Source organism: Rosa rugosa, chromosome 1 (genome assembly GCF_958449725.1).
Source record: "Rosa rugosa chromosome 1, drRosRugo1.1, whole genome shotgun sequence".
Taxonomy (NCBI): Eukaryota; Viridiplantae; Streptophyta; class Magnoliopsida; order Rosales; family Rosaceae; genus Rosa; species Rosa rugosa.
This window is the reverse complement of record NC_084820.1, coordinates 29,333,665-29,358,234: the sequence shown is the minus strand read 5'-3', so window position 1 is coordinate 29,358,234 and position 24,570 is coordinate 29,333,665. Positions and strand designations below refer to the sequence as shown.

The 24,570-nt window shown below is 36.6% G+C and overlaps 2 protein-coding genes and 1 non-coding gene across 5 annotated transcripts; 2 read left to right on the top strand and 1 right to left on the bottom strand.

The window, feature by feature from the left end:
* Positions 1–2,110: 2,110 nt before the first annotated feature.
* On the top strand, positions 2,111–16,914 carry LOC133724554 (callose synthase 5). 2 transcript variants are annotated; one of them, XM_062151317.1, is made up of 42 exons: positions 2,113–2,569; positions 2,664–2,764; positions 3,321–3,439; positions 3,556–3,652; positions 3,796–3,906; positions 4,002–4,130; positions 4,225–4,317; positions 4,616–4,707; positions 4,825–4,951; positions 5,054–5,191; positions 5,275–5,351; positions 5,450–5,528; positions 5,604–5,729; positions 5,829–5,943; positions 7,073–7,407; positions 7,946–7,998; positions 8,124–8,184; positions 8,288–8,369; positions 8,448–8,497; positions 8,618–8,704; positions 9,268–9,390; positions 9,519–9,614; positions 9,711–9,794; positions 9,863–10,023; positions 10,480–10,603; positions 10,697–10,791; positions 10,910–11,027; positions 11,151–11,302; positions 11,823–11,932; positions 12,019–12,144; positions 12,223–12,291; positions 12,586–12,775; positions 12,888–12,999; positions 13,080–13,199; positions 13,283–13,398; positions 13,513–13,596; positions 13,978–14,090; positions 14,195–14,424; positions 14,626–15,423; positions 16,075–16,125; positions 16,217–16,402; positions 16,504–16,914. In XM_062151317.1, the coding sequence occupies exons 1-42, from the start codon at positions 2,386–2,388 to the stop codon at positions 16,738–16,740; spliced, it is 5,751 nt and encodes a 1,916-aa protein (XP_062007301.1). In that variant the 5' UTR covers positions 2,113–2,385; the 3' UTR covers positions 16,741–16,914. The 2 variants fall into 2 exon arrangements, with proteins under 2 accessions (XP_062007300.1, XP_062007301.1); XM_062151316.1 differs by having other exon boundaries at positions 2,111–2,569; positions 5,450–5,729.
* Positions 12,224–12,300, top strand: LOC133727570 (small nucleolar RNA J33). The gene has a single exon (XR_009855252.1). It is a non-coding gene; the product is annotated as a small nucleolar RNA J33 (small nucleolar RNA).
* A 2,004-nt stretch (positions 16,915–18,918) lies between the features above and the next one.
* LOC133724553 (probable inactive DNA (cytosine-5)-methyltransferase DRM3) lies at positions 18,919–24,355 on the bottom strand. 2 transcript variants are annotated; one of them, XM_062151314.1, is made up of 10 exons: positions 24,205–24,355; positions 23,955–24,105; positions 23,709–23,805; positions 23,472–23,518; positions 22,506–22,613; positions 21,885–21,984; positions 21,376–21,482; positions 21,071–21,173; positions 20,609–20,691; positions 18,919–20,417 (listed from the first exon to the last, which is right to left on the bottom strand). In XM_062151314.1, the coding sequence occupies exons 2-10, from the start codon at positions 24,075–24,077 to the stop codon at positions 19,077–19,079; spliced, it is 2,109 nt and encodes a 702-aa protein (XP_062007298.1). In that variant the 5' UTR covers positions 24,078–24,105; positions 24,205–24,355; the 3' UTR covers positions 18,919–19,076. The 2 variants fall into 2 exon arrangements, with proteins under 2 accessions (XP_062007298.1, XP_062007299.1); XM_062151315.1 differs by having other exon boundaries at positions 18,919–20,411.
* Between the last annotated feature and the right edge of the window lie 215 nt (positions 24,356–24,570).

Here is a 24,570-nt window from a genome sequence, read left to right as displayed (position 1 = left end):
TGTTCTCTACGAGGATTATTGTAATGCTTCTATTGTAGCACGGGGTTCAAGTTTTATGTCCCCCCCCCCCCCCCGTTGCAAAGTACTAATATTAATATAATAAATGGAACCGGGCGTGGGGCTGAGCCTCCCAGCTAGACTGGGTTCCAAACCCCTTTAAAAAAAAAAAAAAAAAAGAAATTCAATACCATTATATTTAGTAGAATCCTTCTAACAACTACATAGATATTAGGAAATCCCAGTAACTGAAAATCAAAATGAGAATTAAAGACATGCATTCTTACTGAATTTTTCAATAAAAGCTGATGTTTCAGATTAGCACATCTCTTGAGAGTTCTATTAGCAATTCCCAGTAATTGAAACCATGAAGAACCAGCACCAATTGACTCGTGACTTCGGGTCTTCTTCAGGAGATGATGATTTTAGCATTTGGCATTTGTTCTTCTACTCTTCTTCTTTTTTCTTTCTTTTGATTGTGTTATGTACTATTCTTATATGAGCAATAGATTTTGTTTTTTCTTTTATTAAAGAAACGTTTAATCTAATTATAATTTTTCATTATAAATACTAGCCTCTTAACATGTGCTCCGCACATGTCAATTTGCTTATTTTCTTAAAAAACAAAATTGTAAATCATGTGTACGAACATCCAATCCTATATTTGGGGAAATTTCTCAGTTTATATTAGAGATGTTGTTTCCTATTTTATCCTAATTAATTTGCATGCCTAAATTAATGGTTATAGTTTTTTTGTTAGTAATATTTTGTAGAAATAATTTTTTTTTGGACTATTGCAGTTATAAATCCCACTCCTTGGACAATGCTATCCCACTCCCTCACTTTCACCTCCCACGTTAGGTTTTGCTTCTTTTTTTTTGTTTCCAATATTTTCAATTACCAATATATCCTTTATGTGTTAGATTATAAATTATAGAGTTTTTAATGAACCATGGGTAAAATAGGTAGTTCAAAAATTTAACCATTCTCCCTGAGAATTGGCTTAATTATATAAGATGTAATGCCATGTCATTTTCCACATCACTTTGTGTTTTGTTGACATCATTCAAACAACAAATCCAGAGCATAAAAAGTTTTTAAATCTAACGACTCACAAGATGTGTAAAAAATTGTGTAAAATATTGTGTCCCATGATCTGCTTAAATATATATATATATATATATATATATATATATATATATATATATATATATATATATATATATATATATATTTAAGCATCTTGACCAAAATAACGTCCACAAGATTTACGAGTCTTTAACAGAGAAATATTGAGGGAATGATTAAAGTGAAAGACGGTGTTTGAGTTGAGTGACGAAAGTAATTAATATTGTTGAAAATTAAGTGACTAAAGTGTCGAATTGGTCAAAGTTCAGTGACCACTTGTGTAATTCTGCCTTAAACTTATACAAATGATTGGAGACATATAATTGGACGAATACAAATCTAATGGTTTGATTGCCTTGTGTATTTCTTTTCTTTACACCCTTGTTCTAAAAAAAACAAAAAAAAGGAAAACACATCAAGGCATGCCTATATGTCTAGAATGAGGTTTATATGGGTGACCACAAGTTTAGATAAGGTAATTGAACTCACCGATGCAAGATTTTATCTGTTTATATAGCATAAAGTCTAGTAATTATTCTGTGGTCTCGCACCATAAAGTATCAACATCTTGGCGAAAGAAATGTATGGGTGAAAAATGAAGAAAATATTATCTTAAATCAATGAATCAGCTTCAGGTACTTTTTACATAAATTAATTACATTAACCCAAACTACCTGAGCTATCGAGACATGAAAGCTTGCAATAAGGCGGCAGATGCGGATGTTTTCCGGTCTTGCCATTTTCGTAGTGCGGCTTTAGCAAAGAAAAAGCCGGACCTCCAATCACTGCTTGACCGAGAAGCCGTCAATTCTAAAAATAAAATTCTCAAAAAAAAAAAAACAGATTTGATTCCTTTCATTTCCCTCCGAAAACCGCGCCCGTTCTTTCCCTCCTCCGTTTTCAACTAATTTCTCTCACTCTCTCCCACATTCTGTTACACCCACACCTACTCTCCTCGCGCCACGTGTCCCCGGAGACCCCTCTTATTCCCCATTTCCCACTCTCTCCTCTCTCTTCGTCCGTACAGAATCAGCGTGGGTCTACTCTCTCCTTCTTCATAATCCAATTTCTTCTTCACATTTTCTCTGTGATTTTCTTCTCCTCCTCTCCTCTAACCGCCATGGAAGACGATCGAGGATCCTGTGAGTGATTCTTCTTCCAATTGAAGCTTGATTAGGTAGCTTAGCTAGGTCGACGAAATTCGAAGCGAGAGTACGTAGCAGCTTGCATCGGAGAGGGAAATTCGAAAGCCCTCAGGTAATGGCGGCTCCAGATTCCGGCCCCCAGGGGCTGACGCGACGGCCGTCACGGAGCGCCGCGACGACGACGTTTTCGACGGAGGTCTTCGACAACGAGGTCGTCCCCTCCGCCATCGCCCCTATCGCTCCGCTCCTCCGCGTTGCCAACGAAGTCGAGCCCGAGCGCCCTCGCGTCGCCTATCTCTGTACGAATCCTAATCGCCGATAACTTATGCATGTGTTTGATTTCCGAGTGTTGATTCTGATTTATTTTGGTTTCGTACGTGGTTTGAATGTAAGGTCGGTTCTACGCGTTTGAGAAGGCGCACAGATTGGACCCCGGCTCCAGCGGCCGTGGTGTGAGGCAGTTCAAGACCTTGCTCCTGCAGCGATTGGAGAGGGTAAGCGATTGTTTCTCACGCGCCGCCGCGCTTTCGTAGATGTTCATCTTTGTTTAAGCTTTGTGGGATTAATTGAATATTAGAATTACGTATATGATGATCAATTTAAGGAGAAGAAATACAGAGTACTGAAACTTGAAAGGTGGTGAAGGAGAGCGAGCTTGGGCCGATTACTTACTTAAAATTCAATAATTAAGTACGTAATTATGGGTAATGAAATGGAGTTTTCAATAATTAAGTACGTAATGTGCACATTAATTGCATGTACCTATGGTATTTGTAGTTTTCTTTATTGATCAGTAAATGGAGTTTTCAGTAATGTAATGAAATTTATTATATCTGAAAACCTGATATTTGTAACTGTATCTGGAAGATTAAGGTTTTCCAAATTGCTTCAATGTTTTGCACTGCCAAGGGCTTTTATACTTTCTGTTTTGCTTCAAGTGCTCTGCTTTTTTTGTTTGAGTAATAAAGCTCCAACGTGTTGTCCCAACAGATAGCATTGAATCTGATGTAGGATTTCTATTTGAAACTGATGTAAAATTTGTCTGAACAGGAGAATGCATCAAGTCTTTCTGCTCGAGTTAAAAAGTCTGATGCCAGGGAAATTACAAGCTTCTATCAGCAATATTATGATCACTATGTTAAAGCTGTTCAAGAGGAGCAGGTAGACAGGTATGGATATCATCATCCTTCTGCATTTCCCCTAACTCATTTATAAATAATAAATATTAGAGTTCATAGCACTTGGGTATTGTTTCTCAACTGGAACGTTTACAAATTCTCAACAGAGCTCAAGTGAGTAAAGCCTACAATACACTTAACCAGCTTTTTGAAGTACTTTGCGGGGTTAACAAGTCAGAGAAAGTTGAAGAAGTTGCTCCTGAGGTTAGTTTCAATCATGATTTTATCATCTAGAAAGATTATGTCAGATATTTGATATGCATATTTGTCCTGACTTCGGCTATATGTTATCTCTGGTAGCAATGTCCTATGTTAACTTCTTATTGCAACAATTTTCCTATGAGCAGATTATTGCAGCCGCTAGAGATGTTCAAGAGAAGACGGAAATATACGCCCCGTATAATATTCTTCCTTTGGATTCTGCTGGTGCTACACAGTCTGTCATGCAGCTTGACGAGGTATCTCTTCGTGTTATGTTAATTTACTTTTGCAACTTAAGAATCGTTGGCATCTCCTCATTGAACTTGATTTGATTTGCTTTTCCTTGTTACAGGTTAAGGCCGCTGTGGCTGCACTGTGGAATACTCGTGGTTTGAACTGGCCAAGTGCATTCGAGCAGCACAGACAAAAAGCTAATGATTTGGATCTCCTTGATTGGCTTAGGGCCATGTTTGGGTTCCAGGCATGTATAAAAAAGATGGATTCTAATGATTGGCTTAGTCACCGTATTTCCTCAAAGAAATTATTAACACATTTCTCTATTTTGGTTGCTGCAGAGAGATAACGTCAGGAACCAGAGGGAGCATTTGATATTGCTACTTGCGAATACGCATATAAGACTTCATCCCAAACCTGAACCTCTTAACAAGGTATGGTTTCCTAATCTCAGTTTGAACTTCACCATATCAGTTATATTCGATCTCTTAAATGGGGTGATGTTCATTGTGTTAGATTGAGATGTATGGGATGATGTTCCTTGTGCACATGCCTGTGCACGCGGTCCAGCAGATTATTTTGTTTAAATGATTTGATTCATTTATGCTAAATCTTGTTGCTAGTTTGACTATTGATATTATTTTGCTCTGTTGTGCTCAGAACATAGTTCTCGCTAAATAGTTGTCTTTCCATGCTTGACATCTTGCAATTTAACTGTTCTCTTTTGTGCAGCTTGATGATCGAGCTGTTGATGCAGTTCTGGACAAGCTTTTTAAGAACTACAAAACGTGGTGTAAATTTTTGGGTCGAAAACATAGTTTAAGGTTGGATATAATAGTATCACTTTATAGTAATTTTTTCTTTATTACTTACTTTTTGCATCTTATGCTTGGTTTGCAATCTGTATTGCTGAAACAAACAATTTTTTTTTTTCAATGCAGGCTACCTCAAGGTCAGCAAGAAGTACAACAGAGGAAGATACTTTACATGGGTTTATATCTTCTTATATGGGGTGAAGCAGCGAATGTTCGCTTCATGCCTGAATGCCTCTGCTATATTTTCCATAATGTAATATTTGTGAGATTTACTTGTTCGTTAATTTGTTTCTGGACTTCTTTTGGAAATCATAGCTTTACTTTTGGCTGGAAATGATGCCTACTATATATTCAGATGGCATATGAACTCCATGGTCTCTTGGCTGGAAATGTCAGCATTGTCACTGGGGAAAATATAAAGCCTTCTTATGGTGGGGATGATGAGGCCTTTTTGAGGAAGGTTATAACGCCCCTATACCGTGTAATCGAAAAGGTATGTTGCCCAGACATATGCATTGCAATTGAATTTCAGGTCTTCAAGCTGTCGGTATGAGGATATCTCTTATTATGTTCCAGGAAGCCAAGAAGGGCGGCGGTGGAAAAGCTCCTCACACAGCTTGGTGCAACTATGATGATCTGAATGAATATTTCTGGTTTGTGTTAATCAATATCAGAAGTAAATGAATAGGATTTTATTCCTATTTGGTTTACATAATGAAGATGGTTCTGTTTTAAATTTACTGATTTTCAGGTCATCTGATTGTTTCTCTCTTGGTTGGCCCATGCGTGATGATGGGGATTTTTTTAAATCAACTCGTGACTTGGCACAGGTACTCTTACAATGTGAGACACTGGTTTCCTTATATTTGTTTCATGGCTCTTGCATAACAGAAATCTTGTTTCAGGGAAGAAAGGGCTCTAAAAGAAAATCTGGAAGCACAGGCAAATCATATTTTATTGAAACTCGCACATTTTGGCACATCTTTCGAAGTTTTGATCGAATGTGGACCTTTTATATACTGGCTCTACAGGTATTTATTTACAACAGTGTGGAATTTCTAAAACAACACTCTTTGCACTCCTGTTCCTCACCTGCCTGTATGTATAATTCATTTCAAACTGGAAAACAGGCTATGCTCATTATTGCATTCAGCAAGGTTTCACCGCTGGATATATTTCAACAGGATGTCCTAAAAGATCTATCAAGTATTTTCATTACAGCAGCATTTCTTCGCGTCCTTCAGAGTATGACATTCTTACATGAAACAGCAATTCTCAGTAACTAAAAGAAAAAATGAAAAAAGGATGCAAGACTCATACATGTCTTGCTTCCAAATGGCAGTTCTAAATGTTATGCATTTCGTATCTCTGTCTTATACAAAAAGAGTTATAACAAAGAAACACATTCACTTGAATGATTGAAGCATCATTGTCTGTTTAACTTTTTAAGTGAAGATCTGAATTTCAAAGTTTGAATTTCTGCATTATTTGAAATAAAAAAAGCTATGTTCCTTACATGCTTTAGCTTTCTGGCTGTTGATATATTACTTGAGCTGTTCTACAAATACTTTTGTGCACAGAATTGAGTTAAAAACATTTCCAGTTGTCTTTTAGTATGTATATCACGCTATTATAGGAAGAGTACTCTTCCCTGATGGCCTTAAAAGCATTTGGTTGTCTGAAGGATTTACCAGATGTTCTGAGGTCAAATAAGTGTTCAGAGTTCTTCAGAAATACGAACTCATCATGCATTTTTACTTTCCAATTATCTTTGAGACTTAAAACATATGAACGAGACTTGGTGTGTTTTAAGCTGTTTTTTCTATTAGGCTGAAACATTGTATTGCTACAGAAATCTGCTACAGGCCTTTGAAATTTCAATAGACTTGATTTTTCAATCTGTACCTATTCGATTCTTACTCATTAAGAGAACTTCTGAAAAATCCTTATCTTAATTCTAACCACCTTATGAGCTCATAATGAAGGGAAAATAAGAAAGTGATTGCAAATTTTCAATTCTAGCCGTGTCGGTTACTAGTTATAGGAGGTGAAAAATTAGCAATTTAACCTGAAACTTCATATTAAGTTAGCATGCAAAACTTATTTGTCTCAAGTTGATAGTATTTATTTTTACCTTGTGCTTCATTGCATACCTGATTTTGATTCTTAGGGATGCCATTTGTCATGCAATGTCTAGAATGCCACAATCCATGATCATCTAGTGTTTTTGGAGGAAATCTTTATTTATTTATTTCTCTTAATTGAAAATTCTTTTAAGCCTGGCTTTTCTTCGTTCTCTGATGAGAAATGGAATATCTGTGCAAGTAACTTCCGTATCAATTTTTAATCTTATCCACTTTATATTTTGCTGTAGGTATTCTGGATATGGTTTTGAACTTCCCTGGATATCACAGGTGTCGGTTCACAGATGTCCTGAGAAATATTCTGAAGATAGTTGTTAGTCTTGCATGGGCAGTCATTCTTCCACTTTTCTATGTGCATTCCTTCAATGATTCCCCTCAACAAATTGCAGATATACTGTCATTCCTTAAGAACATTCAAGGCGTTCCATCATTATATCTATTGGCTGTTGCAGTATATTTGCTTCCAAATTTACTGACAGCAGTTTTGTTCCTTTTCCCAATGCTCCGTCGTTTTATTGAAAATTCAGACTGGCATATCATCAGGTTCCTCTTGTGGTGGTCACAGGTATTCCCGTCACCTTTACCTCTTTCTATCCTCAATGTTCTAGTTTTCTTGAATTCATTTGGGTCTGTTAAGGCATGGAGTTTTGGTTGATTCTGGGTAATGGCTAGAACATTTCCAGTGAATAAGACCAGAAGTTGAAAGTGGAATCCAGGATTATTTTTTCCCAGTCATGTTTTGTTACATGATAGTCCTAGTATGAAACCATGAGTTCAAAATAAGTTTCTCCATATATAATCTGTTAAACTCAAATGTACTCTCTGAGTTTACTTGATTTGAATTATTTGGATTCATTGCAGTACGTTTCCCTTAATCTTCCAGTAGTTACGTTGTATAAAGTGCTATACTTCATTTTGTTTTCTTGAATAAAATTTTCAGACGACCTTTTTGCTTGACTTCGGTTTTCTTTCATGAAAGTCAGATCACTATTTTATTATCTATTTTGATGCTTAAACCTATTTTCCTTCACATAGAGGTCTATTGTTATTTGAATACGCAAACTGTAAAAAGTGGTTTTGATGGATCTTTTACTCTTATACAGCCAAGAATATATGTTGGAAGAGGAATGCATGAAAGTCAATTTGCCCTTCTAAAGTGAGTTTGATGACGCGCGCACCACATGTCATCCCAATTCTATGCAGTTTAATCCTTTTCCTTTTTTCTTTGGCTGTTTATTTGAGATTTCTTATTTTTGTTCTTATTTCCTCTGCAATTTGCAGGTATACTTTTTTCTGGTTGCTACTTTTGGCTTGCAAGTTTACAGTTAGCTATTTTGTCCAGGTAATTCATTGTGTATGTTATTCCTTTCTAGAAGTTCTTTTAATAAATCAGAAATGGTGAATGGTTTTGTTGTTAATTTATATGGTCTCTGTCTCTTTCCCAGATAAAACCTCTGGTAGAGCCAACAGAAGACATAATGAAGATTCGTCGTATTAATTATGAGTGGCATGAATTTTTCCCTAATGGTACTCATTTCTATTGCTCCCATGTTTTTGTGAACTTCAACTTTCGGGTTGATGCTAAATAGTCATTTACTGATGCAGCTGAACATAACTATGGAGCAGTTGTCTCACTCTGGGCACCTGTTATCATGGTTTGTAATACTAACTTCCACATGTTTAAATATTTGCTTAGTTTATCATTTTCTTGGACATAATTTTTTTTTTCCATTGTTGTTAGTATAGAACCATACTATATCACATATTCAATGCAGGTTTATTTCATGGACACACAAATTTGGTATGCTATATTTCAAACATTATATGGAGGTATTGTTGGCGCCTTTGATCGCCTAGGAGAGGTGATTCTTCTGATTTCTTTCTTTCTCCTTCCACCCATTAAATTATTGTTTCCTCTTCCAAAACAATTTTCTTTTCTTTCAAATTATGCAGTCATGAATTTATACATCCCGTTAAGATTCAATTGTAGGACTTTTGCTCTATGATTTTCTTTGATAAGGAGCATGATACCTGGGCCAAAAGTAGATAAATTGGGCACTACACTAACATCAGTACTTGGATTTTGTGTGGTGATATGTGATTTAACGAAAAAATTGAACATGATCAGTTGTATTGTTCCCATATCAATTTCTTAGATTTGAGAGTGGTTAGATGGATAATTCCCTAAAGCATATCATATTTATTTGAATGAATGCATGTTTTTAAAGCCAACGAAGTAGTTTTCATTCTACATTGTTGAAGGTGATGTGATTGTCTATGGATTTATTACTTCAGCTCGGAACTCTTTACAAATATCGAGAGCATGACTATCACTGTGGTGCATTCTAATGGAACAGTTGAGTTGGATATGTCTCATATTTAATTTGTTCCTGGTTAATATTCACATACATTTTGCCTCCTGCAGATTCGTACTCTAGGCATGCTAAGATCCCGGTTCCAGTCTCTACCTGGTGCATTCAACACATATCTAGTGCCCTCGGATAAGTCAACAAAAAGGGGATTCTCTTTCTCAAAGAAATTTGCAGAGGTTGATTAATGTTTTTTTTTTTTCCTTAAACTTGTTTATTCAGTATATAATCTTGATGAGCAGATTTTAGTCAGAACAACACTGAAATAAGGGATTTTGTAATTAGCATCATGATTTCATACCTGTAGGCTTCAGCAAGTAGGAGAAGTGAAGCTGCAAAGTTTGCTCAGTTGTGGAATGAAGTGATATGTAGCTTTCGTGAGGAAGATCTCATCAGTGACAGGAAATGCTCTGCAACATAGTTATATTGCTTCTTTCTTCATCCTGTTGTTTTATTCATCATGAGGTGAAAACTAAACTGGTTTTCCTTTTACTTCAGGGAAATGGATTTGCTGCTGGTTCCTTATTCTTCAGATACAAGCCTGAAAATAATTCAGTGGCCACCTTTCTTGCTTGCTAGCAAAGTCAGTACCTCACTTGTAAACCCGTGTGTTAGTGGCATGGTTTTATTGCTGACTTTATCTTCCTACAGATCCCAATAGCATTAGATATGGCAGCTCAATTCAAAAACAAGGACTCTGATCTCTGGAAGCGGATATGTGGAGATGAATATATGAAGTGTGCTGTGATTGAATGTTATGAGTCTTTCAAACATGTCCTTAAGGCTTTGGTGGTTGGAGAAAATGAGAAAAGGTAGTCACTGCTACATAATATTCATCTGTTTCTATGGTTTCTATAATGCCCAAGCATTGGTTAAAACCTGATAGAATTTTATTCCAGTGGTTTTTCAAGTCCTCTTGTCAATCACTCCTCTCTATTTCATGATAATAGTATTGGTTTAGGAGTCCTCTAACGATAATGTTGTTAGGTAGCTCTGCCTTGACGTCACTAGTTAATTGATTACACAGTTTTCACCTATTCTGAGATTAGAATAAAACTCCTATTTACGGTTGACTTTCTTGATGCTGACTGATCTTGCGACTATTTCACCCGTAAGATTGATGTTCTTCTGAGATATACTTATCACTTGAAAGAAAGTGTTCATTCTTGTCATTTGTTTTTCTTGAGCCAGTGTAGATTATTCAAGAACAATAGTGAATTTTATCTTACTGTGCTAGTAAATATTCTGATTCGCTTATCATTTGACAGGATCATTGGCATCATTATTAAGGAAATTGAAAGTAACATTTCCAAGAATACATTTCTTGATAATTTTAGAATGGCCTCTTTACCCACCCTCTGCCAGAAATTTGTAGAGCTTGTGGTGATCTTGGTGAGTCATCTATAAAAGAGTAATTAGATCTGCAGCACGTATTTGTCTTTGCCATTATTTTATTAGAAACTGACACATTCTATCATGTTGCAGAAAGATGGTGATTCATCCAAGCGATCTGCGGTGGTGCTGCTGCTGCAAGATATGTTGGAAGTTGTCACTCGTGATATGATGGTGAATGAGATCCGGTTGGTGAACTTTGATTCATTTGCTTTGGAGGAAAATAGTTGATTGGTTTAGTTATAATCCTAGGGGCTCACTATAAATCATAATAACACTTGCAATCTTTCATGTGATATTTTATAGAGAGGTGGTTGAAGTTGGTCATAGTAGCAAGGACACTGGAAGGCAACTTTTTGCTGGTACTGATGCAAAACCTGCGATAGTGTTCCCTCCTCCAGTTACAGCACAATGGGAAGAACAGGTATGTCTGTTGCAATGCTTAGAATAATTAAATTTTCAACCAATTTTCAGAAAATTCTATAATACTTGGTTCAATCTATTTACGTAAAAGATGACACATTTCTATTGGTGATTATTCTTTTAGATAAGGCGCCTCCATCTGCTGTTGACTGTTAAGGAGTCTGCAATTGATGTACCAATAAACCTTGAAGCACGTAGAAGGATTTCATTCTTTGCAAATTCATTGTTCATGGATATGCCCCGTGCTCCCCGTGTTCGTAAGATGCTTTCGTTCAGGTTTGTGTATATTTCCACTTCTCATTGCTGCCTGAAACTTAATATGGTCTTTCATGCAAATTCCATGTGGTCGAATAAATTTAATCATTAGGCTTGGAAGATCTTGAAAGGTGTACAGCCTTAAAACATCCCAACCTTAGAAAACATCAACTGAAGATTTTTATTAGGCTTGGAAGATCTTGAAATGTGTACAGCCTTAAAACATCCCACCCTTAGAAAGCATCAACTGAAGATTGTTATACAAAAATGATCAAAGATCCCAATACCTTTTTGAGTTTTTCTTTCCAATCTTTAGTCAGTAGGAGGTGTAGGTTTTGTTTTGGTCTATATCCAGTTTGAAACCTATTGTATTTCTTTATTATTTGAGATGCACATTTTTTTTGTGGGTTAACCCACAGGCCAATTCTTGCATGATAAATTATCTGACAGGTCAATTTCCTGTATATAGGTCAAGCTTTTGAGCTTCTTCAATCTATATGCTATGACATAATAATCTTGTTACTTTTCTTGTTGTCAACAGCATTTTGACTCCCTACTATAGTGAGGAGACTGTGTATTCCAAAAGTGACCTTGAGATGGAAAATGAAGATGGTGTATCAATCATATATTACTTGCAGAAGATTTTCCCAGGTTAGTGATTGCACTATCCTTAACATGTTGGACTGTTTGGAAGCAAATGAGTGAATGACATTGAGAACATCTTGTGGCTGTTATAGATGAATGGACTAACTTCATGGAGCGGCTTAATTGTAAAAAGGATGCTGAAATATGGGAAAATGAAGAGAACATTTTGCAGCTGCGTCATTGGGTCTCCTTACGAGGACAAACTCTCTGCAGGACAGGTATTTGATGCATTATCATCTTGTTCAGATTCATGTATTGCAGTTTGTTCATGGTACTAGCTACTTCTGGTGTTGCAGTTAGAGGAATGATGTATTACCGACGAGCTCTGAAGCTTCAGGCTTTTCTTGATATGGCTAATGAAGAAGGTAATTCCAGCAGCCTATGTTATCAATTTCTTGCATAATGTGCACCTGAGGATTGTGAATCTTTTGTGACATTTGTATGTTTTAGTGCCATTTCATTTAAGATCTCTGCCTTACTTAATATAAGCAAATGTAGTAGATGGCTACAAAGCCATATTAGTCTTCTTTCTCTTCCCGCATTGTATCTTAACTATCTGAATTTTTTTTTTTTCACTCTCATAGCGGTCAGCAGTCCAGTGTCTAATGAAGTTGTTTTTGGAGGTAAATGTGGTTTCTTAATGTCTTAGTCTTGAGCAGAGATACTAGAAGGGTACAAAGCCGTCACAGTTTCACCAGAGGATGAAAAGAAGAGCCGGAGATCCCTATTTGCTCAACTAGAAGCAGTGGCTGATCTTAAATTTACCTATGTTGCTACTTGCCAAAACTATGGCAATCAGAAGCGAAGTGGAGATCGTCGTGCAACTGACATCCTGAATCTGATGGTTAAGTATGTCCTCTACCTGATATGCCAAGATATTTTCACAATTTGATTCAATAAACCTATTAATGCTGAATTCATTTTAATTTATTGAAGAATTGTATTCCTTGTCCTCCCACAGTAATCCCTCTCTCAGGGTTGCATATATTGATGAAGTTGAAGAACGAGAAGGTGAAAAGGTGCAAAAGGTTTACTATTCTGTATTGGTCAAAGCAGTTGACAACCTTGACCAGGTAATCCTCTGACATATTAGAGAATTACAATGTTCCTTTGCTATACCTAAAGAACTTATTATCTTAGTAATTTTCCGTAGGAAATATATCGTATAAAATTGCCGGGCTCAGCAAAGATTGGAGAAGGGAAGCCTGAAAACCAGAACCATGCAGTAATCTTTACTCGTGGAGAAGCTCTTCAGGCTATTGACATGAATCAGGTAAAACCTAGAGAATCCTGTTATGATATGTTCTCTTTAGATTCCAGCCAACTGTGATGTTTAACTTTGCCAATTTCTTGTAGGACAATTACTTGGAAGAGGCTCTTAAGATGCGTAACCTTCTTGAAGAATTTAATGAGGATCACGGAGTGCGTTCGCCTTCAATTTTAGGTGTTCGTGAGCATATCTTTACTGGAAGGTTGTTTTTATTTTATTTTAAATTTATATACATTGTTTTGTTACATTTACATTTTGTAATCCTAATTAATTTGATTTTTTGTTTTTGTTTTTTTTTTTTACATTTGAACTGCAGTGTTTCTTCGTTGGCGTGGTTTATGTCAAATCAAGAAATGAGCTTTGTGACCATTGGTCAAAGAGTTCTTGCTAGACCTCTTAAGTATGTTTTCTCTTACATACTGAACTATTTATTTTTTTAACAATGGAGCAATATTATTTTTCCAAATACATTGTTGAGATGGGCTTCTAACAAATAAATGTTGCCATTCTTTAATATACATAATAGTTGGCTATCTGGATTATATGGTTTAAGTTAATCACTAGTTTCATTATAGTCTATATTACATTCTGTGAAATATAACCTCTTTCATGTCCTTTTCCCCATTCTTTTCTTTTACATCTCGGGTGCTCCTTTTTATTTTTTACGTGCTGCATACTACTATTTTTTTGTTTTAATGTTGTGAAATAAAAATTGTTTGACAGATTTGAATCAATAAAGTTTTACATAGGGAACTAAGCATTTTGCTTTTGTTGGATTTAGGGTTCGGTTCCATTATGGACATCCAGATGTCTTTGATAGAATCTTCCATATTACTCGTGGTGGCATGAGCAAGGCTTCTCGTGGGATCAATCTCAGCGAGGATATTTTTGCAGGTAACTTTATTAAATAAACAAACATTCCCATGCACACAGAGATACATCCTTCTTGCGGAATAAGAAAACTTAGTTTTCTACATAATCTGATTTATAACATGTAGGTTTCAATTCCACTCTAAGAAGAGGAAATGTCACTCACCATGAGTACATCCAAGTTGGGAAGGGTAGGGATGTTGGCCTCAATCAAATCTCTCTCTTTGAGGCTAAAGTTGCTTGCGGTAATGGAGAGCAGACACTTAGCAGAGACATCTATCGATTAGGGCACCGTTATGATTTCTTCCGCATGTTGTCGTATTACTTTTCAACAATAGGATTTTATATCAGCTCAATGGTAATCCTCTATCTAATTGTTACCTTCTATTTTTGTTGTTAGTCACAGAATATTGCTGTGTAAATTATATTTTTCTATTCTTAGTGAAATCATTCTGGCATATGTTTTAAAATAATCTAAATGAACATCTTGACAATTTAGTTTTAAATTTTGTCACTAGCATGAGCATTTTTTGATAACATGATCATTTTTGTTATGCAGTTGGTTGTGATGACGGTCTACTCTTTCCTGTATGGTAGACTCTACTTGTCATTGAGTGGAATGGAGAAGACAATTATAAACTATGCTGCCAGAAGGGGAAATAATGCTCTACAAACAGCTATGGCTTCACAATCTGTTGTCCAATTAGGTTTGTTGACGTCCTTGCCCATGATCATGGAAATCGGACTTGAAAGAGGGTTCAGAACTGCATTAGGGGACACGATAATAATGCAGCTGCAGCTAGCATCAGTTTTCTTTACTTTCTCACTGGGTACAAAGGTTCATTACTATGGGAGAACAATCCTGCATGGTGGGGCTAAGTACAGAGCAACTGGTCGTGGCTTTGTTGTTCGGCATGAAAGGTTTGGTGAAAACTACAGGATGTACTCACGGAGTCACTTTACAAAAGGCCTGGAGCTTATGATACTGCTTATTATTTATAGTATATATGGCTCAGCAGCAGATGGCTCAGCTGCATATCTCTTCATCACATTCTCCATGTGGTTCTTAGTGATTTCTTGGTTATTTGCCCCCTTCCTCTTCAACCCTTCGGGATTTGAATGGCAAAAAATAGTGGAAGATTGGGATGATTGGTCAAAATGGATAACTAGCCGTGGTGGTATTGGTGTGCCAGCAAATAAGAGCTGGGAGTCCTGGTGGGATGAGGAACAGGAGCACCTGCAGCACACTGGGATGTTGGGACGGTTTTGGGAGATTGTACTTTCTCTGCGCTTCTTTCTTTTCCAATATGGAATTGTCTACCATCTCAATGTTTCCAGGGGTGATAAAAGTATCATGGTGAGTATATTATTACGCATCTTTTTCTCTTCCTTATTAGCTTCATTTTCTCTCTAAAGATGCAACAAATTCCAATAAAAATCTTTAAGCTCACCAGTAGGTAGGATTCCAGTTACATGTTCAATAAAGCTGTCCTAGATAGATTTTCCTAGGCTAGTTGATAGGGAGAGTATTAAGTATTAGGACCTAAGTATTATATAGAAAACTTTCAATTTTAGTTGGTTAAGCAAGGAAGATTCTGAGCATATGTTTAGAAACTTGACCCAACAACCCAGATGCTGAGTGATTCGGTGACAAGTCATTCAGCACATCTTTTCTTTTGCACGTTCCATGCTCCTTGTAGTTGTTTGAAGTGTCAAATGAACTAAGTTGGAACAAGATGCTGATGCAACTGATGCGTAATGGTTGGTAAAAGAGTCGTAGCACAGGGTCAAGCATCAGTCTGTTGTTATAAGGAGATCATAATGTTGGGATAAGGATATAAAGAGCTTAGAAAATAAAATGAATACAATATTCCCAGGCATTGATGAATTGCTTAAATGTGTTTTATAAGATCTCTAGATGATTCAAATATGAAAAGTATATGCAATTGCACAAGCTTATTGACAACCTCTTTTATTTATTGAGACTCCTTTTAAATTATGATTTCAGGTTTATGCTCTGTCATGGCTCGTCATTGTTGCTGTGATGATTATCCTCAAGGTTAGTGTTCAAACCTACACAACTTTCCGAATGCAAGTGATGTTTCACAGCTGTAACATCTTTTCCACTGGTATACACATATGATTTGCAGATTGTATCCTTGGGTAGAAAAAGGTTCAGTGCTGATTTCCAGCTGATGTTCAGACTTCTGAAGTTGTTCGTCTTCATTGGGTTTGTCGTCACCATTGCAGTACTTTTTATTTTCCTTAGTCTCACTGTTGGTGACATCTTTGTAAGCTTACTGGCCTTCTTGCCTACTGGGTGGGCAATACTTATGGTACGTATCTGAAACCTAGTTTGTTTCGCACATTATTGATCAATTATTCCAAGTGCTTTGCATGATGATGTGGTGTGTTGTTGCATATGATGATGGAGCAGATATCACAAGCATGCAGGCCATTGGTGAAGGTCTTAGGAATGTGGGGGTCTGTAAAAGCTCTAGCAAGAGGGTACGAGTACGTGATGGGACTGGTTATCTTTACCCCAGTGGCTGTTCTGGCATGGTTCCCATTTGTCTCAGAGTTCCAGACCAGGCTGCTATTCAACCAGGCTTTCAGTCGAGGCCTTCAGATCCAACGTATTCTTTCTGGTGGGAAGAAGCAAAAGTCCAACTAACCCCATTGCCTATTACCTACACACTACTTATATTTCTACATACATAGTTTTGAGATTCACATGTAAACAAGGAACAGACCACATATTTTGGCCATGTAAAACAGCTACGTGTATATTCCACTAGTGTACAATTAGAATCCATATACATCAATATATACTGTTCTTTTCTTTTCTCCTTTTGATCAAATGAAAGAATCTCGTTAATGGAACTTGGTTGATCACATCCTTAGGGGATTAGGTGGTGTCGTTAAAAACTCAGCTTCATCAGAGCAAGTAAAAAGGAGTACCACCCCCCTTACATCAAAGTCTACTAAAGATCTCCAACCAAGGCAGCCCCGCTTCCTTCCAAAAACTAGCCCCTACAAAAGAAAGTGCTTTCCTTGCTATAGTATGAGCAGGTAGAAACTTGTGTTTCCTGACTTGTGTTAGTTTGAAAATTGTTCCTTGTGGTCATTTGATACGTGTGGTTTGCAGTTAGATTCGTATCCGGTATCCATGCCTTACCGGAAAACCTTGTATACTATGAAGATAACTGACGAATGTTTTGCTCATGACCTACCATGCCATAGGCATCTAACACAAGTGAACTAGATAATTTCTCAGTCTTCCAGTTGTAGCCCCAACCCAATGAGCTAGCCTACTCGTTCCTACAAGCATGAAATGTCAATGCAATTGTGAAGTCTTCTTCATAGGCATTGCAATCTTAATGATTCTGTTTCGCACAAGAACTTTAGCCAAACTCTTTAGACCTGAGCCATAAACACTCGGGCAAATAGATCTGCTATTTTCACAATGTTGAGCATTTACTGATTTGGTACCAGCAAGAATTAGAGATGTTTGAAAGTTAACAGATCACAGAAATTTCTCTGTCTAGATTCATGTCATTACATTCAGGAGAAGAGTTTGAAGAGCAGTCCTGAATTCCCTGAACATTTTTTAAAAGGGATACACACGAAAGAGAGATGTGGAAATATAGAGCCATAACTTACAAGCACAAGAACCGCAACAGAGCATTGCGTTCAAGGAAAGAGTGGTTGCAAATGCTGTAAAGAATTCCAAGTATATTAGAAAATGTTTAAGTATAAGCATAAATTAACAGAGAGAGAGAGAGAGAGTTTAGATGCAAAGTAATGTTTATTCTTCTCTCTCAAAGGAGGATTTATATAGGAATACAAGATAGTGTGAATGCTCTAGGAGAAATCCAATTTTGTGGCTACTTAAGTTACAGCTGCAACTCCACATGGTTGCTGCAATGATGATAATTGCCATGCTTGTTGCCTCCCTACAAGCTTTATGCCACACAAGTCTTCATACATATATTTATACACTCAAGTACTATGTTTATACACTCAAGTACCTATTACATGAAATATCAAAGGGGGAGTGTTGTAGTATAAATGTATTATAGTATAATGGCTATATCATGTAATAGGTATTTGAGTGTATAAACATAGTACTTGAGTGTATAGATATAGGTATGAAGACTTGTGTGACATAAAGCTCGTAGTGAGGCAACAAGCATGACAATTATCATCATTGCAGCAACCATGTGGAGTTGCAGCTGTAACTCAAGTAGTCACAAAATTGGATTTCTCCTAGAGCGTTCACACTATCTTGTATTCCTATATAAATCCTCATTTGAGAGAAGAATAAACATTACTCTGCATCTAAACTCTCTCTCTCTCTCTCTATTAATTTGTAATTCGAATCCTAGAGCAATATCGTACTGATAACGTGTTTAAGTATGAGCATAAATTAACATAGAGAGAGAGAGAGAGAGAGAGAGAGTTTAGATGCAGAGAATGGAGAGTAATGTTTATTCTTCTCTCAAATGAGGATTTATATAGGAATACAAGATAGTGTGAATGCTCTAGGAGAAATCCAATTTTGTGACTACTTGAGTTACAGCTGCAACTCCACATGGTTGCTGCAATGATGATAATTGCCATGCTTGTTGCCTCCCTACAAGCTTTATGCCACACAAGTCTTCATACCTATATCTATACACTCAAGTACTATGTTTATACACTCAAGTACCTATTACATGATATAGCCATTATACTATAATACATTTATACTACAACAGAAAACTCTATGCCTCTTCTTCAAGATAATAAACCTTTGATGGGAGAAGCAAACTTTATGCAAGATTGGAATCACATCATCATCAACAGGACATCACTAATCACTTTTTCTGTTTGTGTGCGCGCTACATTTATCTCAAATACGATGGCATGACATTTCTCAAGGGCCAAAATCCAACTTCAAGAAAGAATAATTATTCCTAAAAAACAAATGATGTTCTGCAGAAGCATTACAAGGTATGGGAAAATATTTCAGCTCTTTCTATCCATCATATTTCTTACACGTTGATAGACACGAACAAACTCATAAAACAATGAGAAGTCAAAGCCTGGATCACTGCCACTTTGCGCAGGAATTTTAGAAACTGAAGAACTACATGGATTCTGACAAATAAGGAAATCAAAACCACCAAACCTTTTCATCAGACTTTCAAGCTTGCTGCTTGTTAGTTTCTGGATGTCATCAATTTGCTCCAACTGCCCAATTTGGCCAGTAGTTTCCCACCACCTCCGAAGAATCCTTCTCTTTGTTCCACAAGTCTCTACAGATACAACACCTTTCAAAGGAATGCCAAGCTTGTGTAAAGCTATCTCTGCTCCACCTATTCCACTAAAAATTGAGAACATTGTTAATCCTTCTGGGTACAAAGCCTTTAAAACAGAGAGATGATAAGCCAATGTGTCTGTCTGGAAGCAATACTTGAGGGAAGTAAGTCTTTCAATTACACCACTCTCACCAACTTTAGTGTGATTCAGTGGATAGCCTAAGATTTGTTCCAAGTATTCAGGCTGTAAAGGACCCAACTTGTTTCGGCCAACCCATACAAGATTTAATGAGTTGCAATGATGAAGGATTTCCCTCTGTTTCTCAGGTGAGAGCATTCCACGACAATCAGAAACCACTCTTCCAAGCCTGTCACACAGCTGAGATATGCCACTGGTTTCAGAACTGATGCAGGTCAATTGCTTCCTTGTATCCCACAGAGGCCACAAATTCTTTGCATATGGTATTGCATCCTGAATGGTCATTGGTGGCTCTTCAAGGATACGAAACCTGTTCTCAGTTGGGAGATTGTGTACATACCCTTCCCTTCTATTCAAGGCTGAGAAGAACTGATTATTGACATATTCAGGTTGATGGCCGTACAAGAATTGAGAAACTTTGGACCAGGAATCATATGGTAGATTCAGAACATTTCCATAGAAGAAATATGGCGGTTTAGCGGCCATTTGGTTCACACTCTGAAGTTTTGGATTCCCAACTTTGCAAATCTCAGGGTCTACTTTTTCTTCCATCCATGCAGAAGAGCTTGAATCAACAATACACTCTCGTTTTGGCCTTTTCCCTTTACGATTTTCCCCGAAATCTATAGGCCTGGACACCCTAAACTGAGGAACAGAGTTTGAATCATCAATGATCTCTTGCTTAGGCCGCTTCCCTAAATAATTATCTGCCAAGTCACGATCCCTTGATCGAGAAGCTGTATCTGGATAAAATTCCTCATTTTCAACTTTTACTGAACCATATGATGCCGTTCCGAAAAAACTGGACACATTGCGTGAATGATTTGAATGGGATGCGAAGCACTGCACCTAATGTATTGTATTAAATATTAGTAAACCAATCTCTATAATGAATGTGAAGACCAGACATTATCAAGCATGTAATTGACATAGCCTAAAATATGCTGGAGATAGAATATCTCTACTTTAACAAGGACAGTCACAAACTGGTAATATATTGGAAGACCAATCTTACTAATTGATTATAAGACTATCATTACCTTAATTTTTTTGTCATAGCAATTATCATAAATTTGACCTGTAACGATTGATTCTGCAAGATCTGTAAGTGGAGCTCCAGAGCCTGAAACAGAAAATAATTGCTAAGTAAGAGTCAGCAATGAACTACTGGAACTGTGCCATCAAAATAAAGTAAGGCAAAACTAATCAAATTGTAGTAAGGTTATGAATGATTCAGTTTACTTCCCATCCCAGTAGACTAAATGTAACTGTTGACAATTTAAGGCAAATTGTTTTGTGCAAATGAAATGAAATTGTAAATTGTAATGTCAACAGAATTGAATGCTTATATTAAAATAAGGTTCACCATAAGCTTTAAAAAAAAAATTAAATAAATTAATTAAAACGCCCCTCCAAACTGGCTTATGAGATTTTGAAATAAAGTGTTACATTCTATGTTCTTTTCTTCAGGTCCAGTAGCGCAAATGATATCAAAGACTTACCAAACTTTTCAATTGCAAAAGAAACTTGGTTCTCAGAGAACCCCATTTCAAGCAAACGAACTGACTTCTCCATGATTCCATATAATTTTTCATCACTTGTATCCTGGGAATCAAAAGGTTCGATCATCGTACAATTCAATGCAAATTATGCAGCACACAGTGTGGCCGAAAAGTGAAAAGTAAACTTTTTCTTCTTTTCAATCATCTCTTCCCTGGAATTGCACACTGACTAACCGTAAAACTGTTCAGAAGTAAACCACAAGAAAAGGATATTATCACTATTTAATGCAAAGACATTTATAGACCTCTTTTTCTTCATCAACCGGGGTTGTATCTACATCATTCTCAAGTTTCACGGATATCTGAGAAGCAATGATAAAATCCACCAAGTCATTGATTGGAGCATCTTCACCTGATAGGCAACAAAATGGGCAATCAGCCTATATTGAAACATTAAACACACTATTATAGGAGATTAAAGTAGAGAAGATCACCAAAAGAGTTAAAGCCAAGGTGGAGTATCAAGATACAAGTACTAATGAACCATTTTCAAAGAATTTGACAAGCACGAATCTGATGTTAATCGTATCACGCACATGCGTGCAGAATTTGTCTCAGTTGTATGATAGATTTGGAAAATAAATGTTTACCACTCACATTCGCAAAAGAGTTAAAACCAAAGTGGAATATCAATATACAAGTACTAATGATCCTTCTCATACAAGATCCATATTATTAGAGGTTTGACAAACACAAATCTGACAACCAGCAAAGCCTCTTGCTGTGAAATGAATATCCAGAAATTTCAACCTACCAAGCCTATTCATAGCAAACTCAACTTCATCTCTAGAAAAATTCATCATAAGTAAGGACGCCTTTTTTCCATCATCAAGTCCATCAGATAAATCAGGTTCCTGCCAAAAGTTAAAGATTAAGCTTAACAACGTGCAAACTCATTAAAAGTATAACTATATAACAAACAGCTGGTCCTTGGTCTGCGTCATGAGCAATTGAGAAGAAAGATCTTTTTCAAAACATGGTTTTATCATGATCTTGAAGATTGCTACGTTTTAGCCTTCAACAGCACTCTTTACCTGAACCTCATAATCCAATTTCAGTCCCAGCACTACTGAGAGCATCTTCAAGTCACCCAGATAGTCAATACCCATTGACTTGCAAAGTTTTTATTTTATTATAGGGGACCAATTTTTTTTCTTTTTTAAATGAAAGAGAGGAAATACAAAACAGTGGATAAGAAATCCTAACCAACTAAGAACTTCTAGCAAAAAAAAAACCCAATAACAGACAACAACAAATAGATCAAAACAAAGACACCAGTGACTTGCAATGATCAATCACAAAGGAGTCCAGTAGCCACCGATTGGGTCTTCTGGGATACATAAAGGAGACATTCAAAAAGACAAGATTACAATACCTCTTTTGGTTGAATCATACTAGAAACCTCGAAAGCACTGCTTGCATCTTTGTCGCCAAATAAGCTATCCAGAGAATCTGATGACCCAGAATCTGATTTCTGCGTATCCTATTCAGTCAGAAACAGGTAAAATATAAGCATATAATATCAAGCATCTGCAAATGCTTGATTGGAAAACCAGCAGTCATAGTTTGTGCCAAAAACTGATGTTTAGAGACAATGGATGCTGGGCCTTGTACAATTTACTGTTAATTATTCTTCCTCTTCCCTAACAAACTTTTGACTATACTTGACATATTTAAGAGTTTTTTCCACATTCTAACCAACTTAATAGTACACCCTAATTATTTGTGTACTCCTTGAAACATAATGTCTTTGTGTCATCCATCATTTTGTAGACAAAATTTACCAAAATAATTGAAAACCGCATTGAAAAGTTCAGTTCCAAACTTCAAATAAATTGAAATATTGGAGCCTAAGCAGACATAGTGCTTGTATCTCAGACAAAGCTGATATACTGAAAACCCAATCAATACTTAAATGAATAATTTAACCAAGGTTTGAAAAACTAACTTGTCAAAATCCTTTTATAATGTAATCCAATATGCGAGGCACTGATTTTCTGTGCATGAAATAATGAAATTTACAAAGAGACATGTTGAACACAAAAGAACCTGCTTTATGAGCTTCAGCTATTAGATAATAGCAACAAGCTGAAATAATTCTGAAGGGTGATTTACTCAACGAAGAGATAAAAAACTTGAATAAGCAGATGTGCTCTGCAATAAAAACTTTACACAGAACCTAGAAGAACAAGTTTCTTGTGTGGGAATTATCAAGAAACAAGTGAATGGCGCATCCATGATAGGATGTGCTACATCCATAATGACACAATTTGACTAACAAATGACTCTTTCAGAGGAGTGAAAACACAATACTTTATAGAAAACATATGTGATTACATACTTGATATGATAAAAGTGTCTCCAACAACAGTTCGGCGTCCTCTTCACCTACATTTGGAATCCAAAAAAGAAGATCAGCAGATCATGTAATTCCAATGCAGAGATAAACATGCAGTGCATTAAAGTGTACAAACATGCTGCATGTCTACGGCTCTATTTCTTCTTCCCATCTTGTAAAAAAATCCATATTGCCACTAACTATTCAACCCACCAACCTAACTCAACAACCATAACATACCCTTTTCTTCAATCACTTTGTCGACGCGGGACGGCGAAAATCCCATTCCAATCATATTTGCTCTCATATTGCTCCCTGATGAACTTGCATCATTGTTCTGGAACAAACAAACAAACAAAAAAAAGAATCTCAACCATGCATAGTTTTTTTTTTTTTTTTTCAATCAATTTAAAAACTCTACACAATTGACCTCTCTGTCTTAATCTTGAAATCTCATCATATATGATAGTAAGGAGTGATATATACCCCGAAATGGGTTGGGAATGCATGAGGTGAAGGCAACTCAAACTCCAAGATCTCTTCTTTGGGCACAATTGCATGTTGGTATTCATGATCGGAGCTACTCTTCCTGTTCGAGTCAGTGGTCATGTTGATGTTGATGTTGATGTTGATGACCCTACACAACAACACAAACAATGGTGAATTCAATTAGCTCCAAATGCAGTAGGTGAATTCAATTACCCACAAACAATCTTACTTCATAACCACTACCCACCTTCGAGAAATGAAACCAGGGGGCAGCTGCCCCGACTCGGTTTTTGAGCCAGGCTAGGCTATGGAGTAGGAAGCCGTCAGCTGATGTGCGAGCGAGGAAGAAGAAGAAGAAGAAGACCTGCGCTTTTAAGTTTTAACTGTCTCAACAAAACGACGTCGTGGTTTTAGCAATAAATGCAACCTCATTAAAAGAATAAAAAATTTCAGGACATACGTGCCGAGTAGTTAATTTCTTAAACTGCATCAAATGATGAGTAAATCAATTTAAATAAATTTAGAGGTGTCCTTCTTTGTCATTTTTTTTTACCTCATTGAAAAAAAAAATTTCTTTTGATACTAGTATCTTAACACATGTTCACGCGTTTGT

Coding starts and splice junctions, on each gene's coding strand:
- LOC133724554 (XM_062151316.1), top strand. CDS start 2,386: ATGGCGGCTCCAGATTCCGGCCCCCAGGGGCTGACGCGACGGCCGTCA. Junction 5,944..7,072: donor ATTTCTTCGCGTCCTTCAGA/GTATGACATTCT, acceptor ATTTTGCTGTAG/GTATTCTGGATATGGTTTTG. Junction 10,024..10,479: donor GTTGGAGAAAATGAGAAAAG/GTAGTCACTGCT, acceptor ATCATTTGACAG/GATCATTGGCATCATTATTA.
- LOC133724553 (XM_062151314.1), bottom strand. CDS start 24,077: ATGACCACTGACTCGAACAGGAAGAGTAGCTCCGATCATGAATACCAA. Junction 23,806..23,954: donor CATTCCCAACCCATTTCGGG/GTATATATCACT, acceptor TGTTTGTTCCAG/AACAATGATGCAAGTTCATC. Junction 20,418..20,608: donor GCTATGACAAAAAAATTAAG/GTAATGATAGTC, acceptor ACAATACATTAG/GTGCAGTGCTTCGCATCCCA.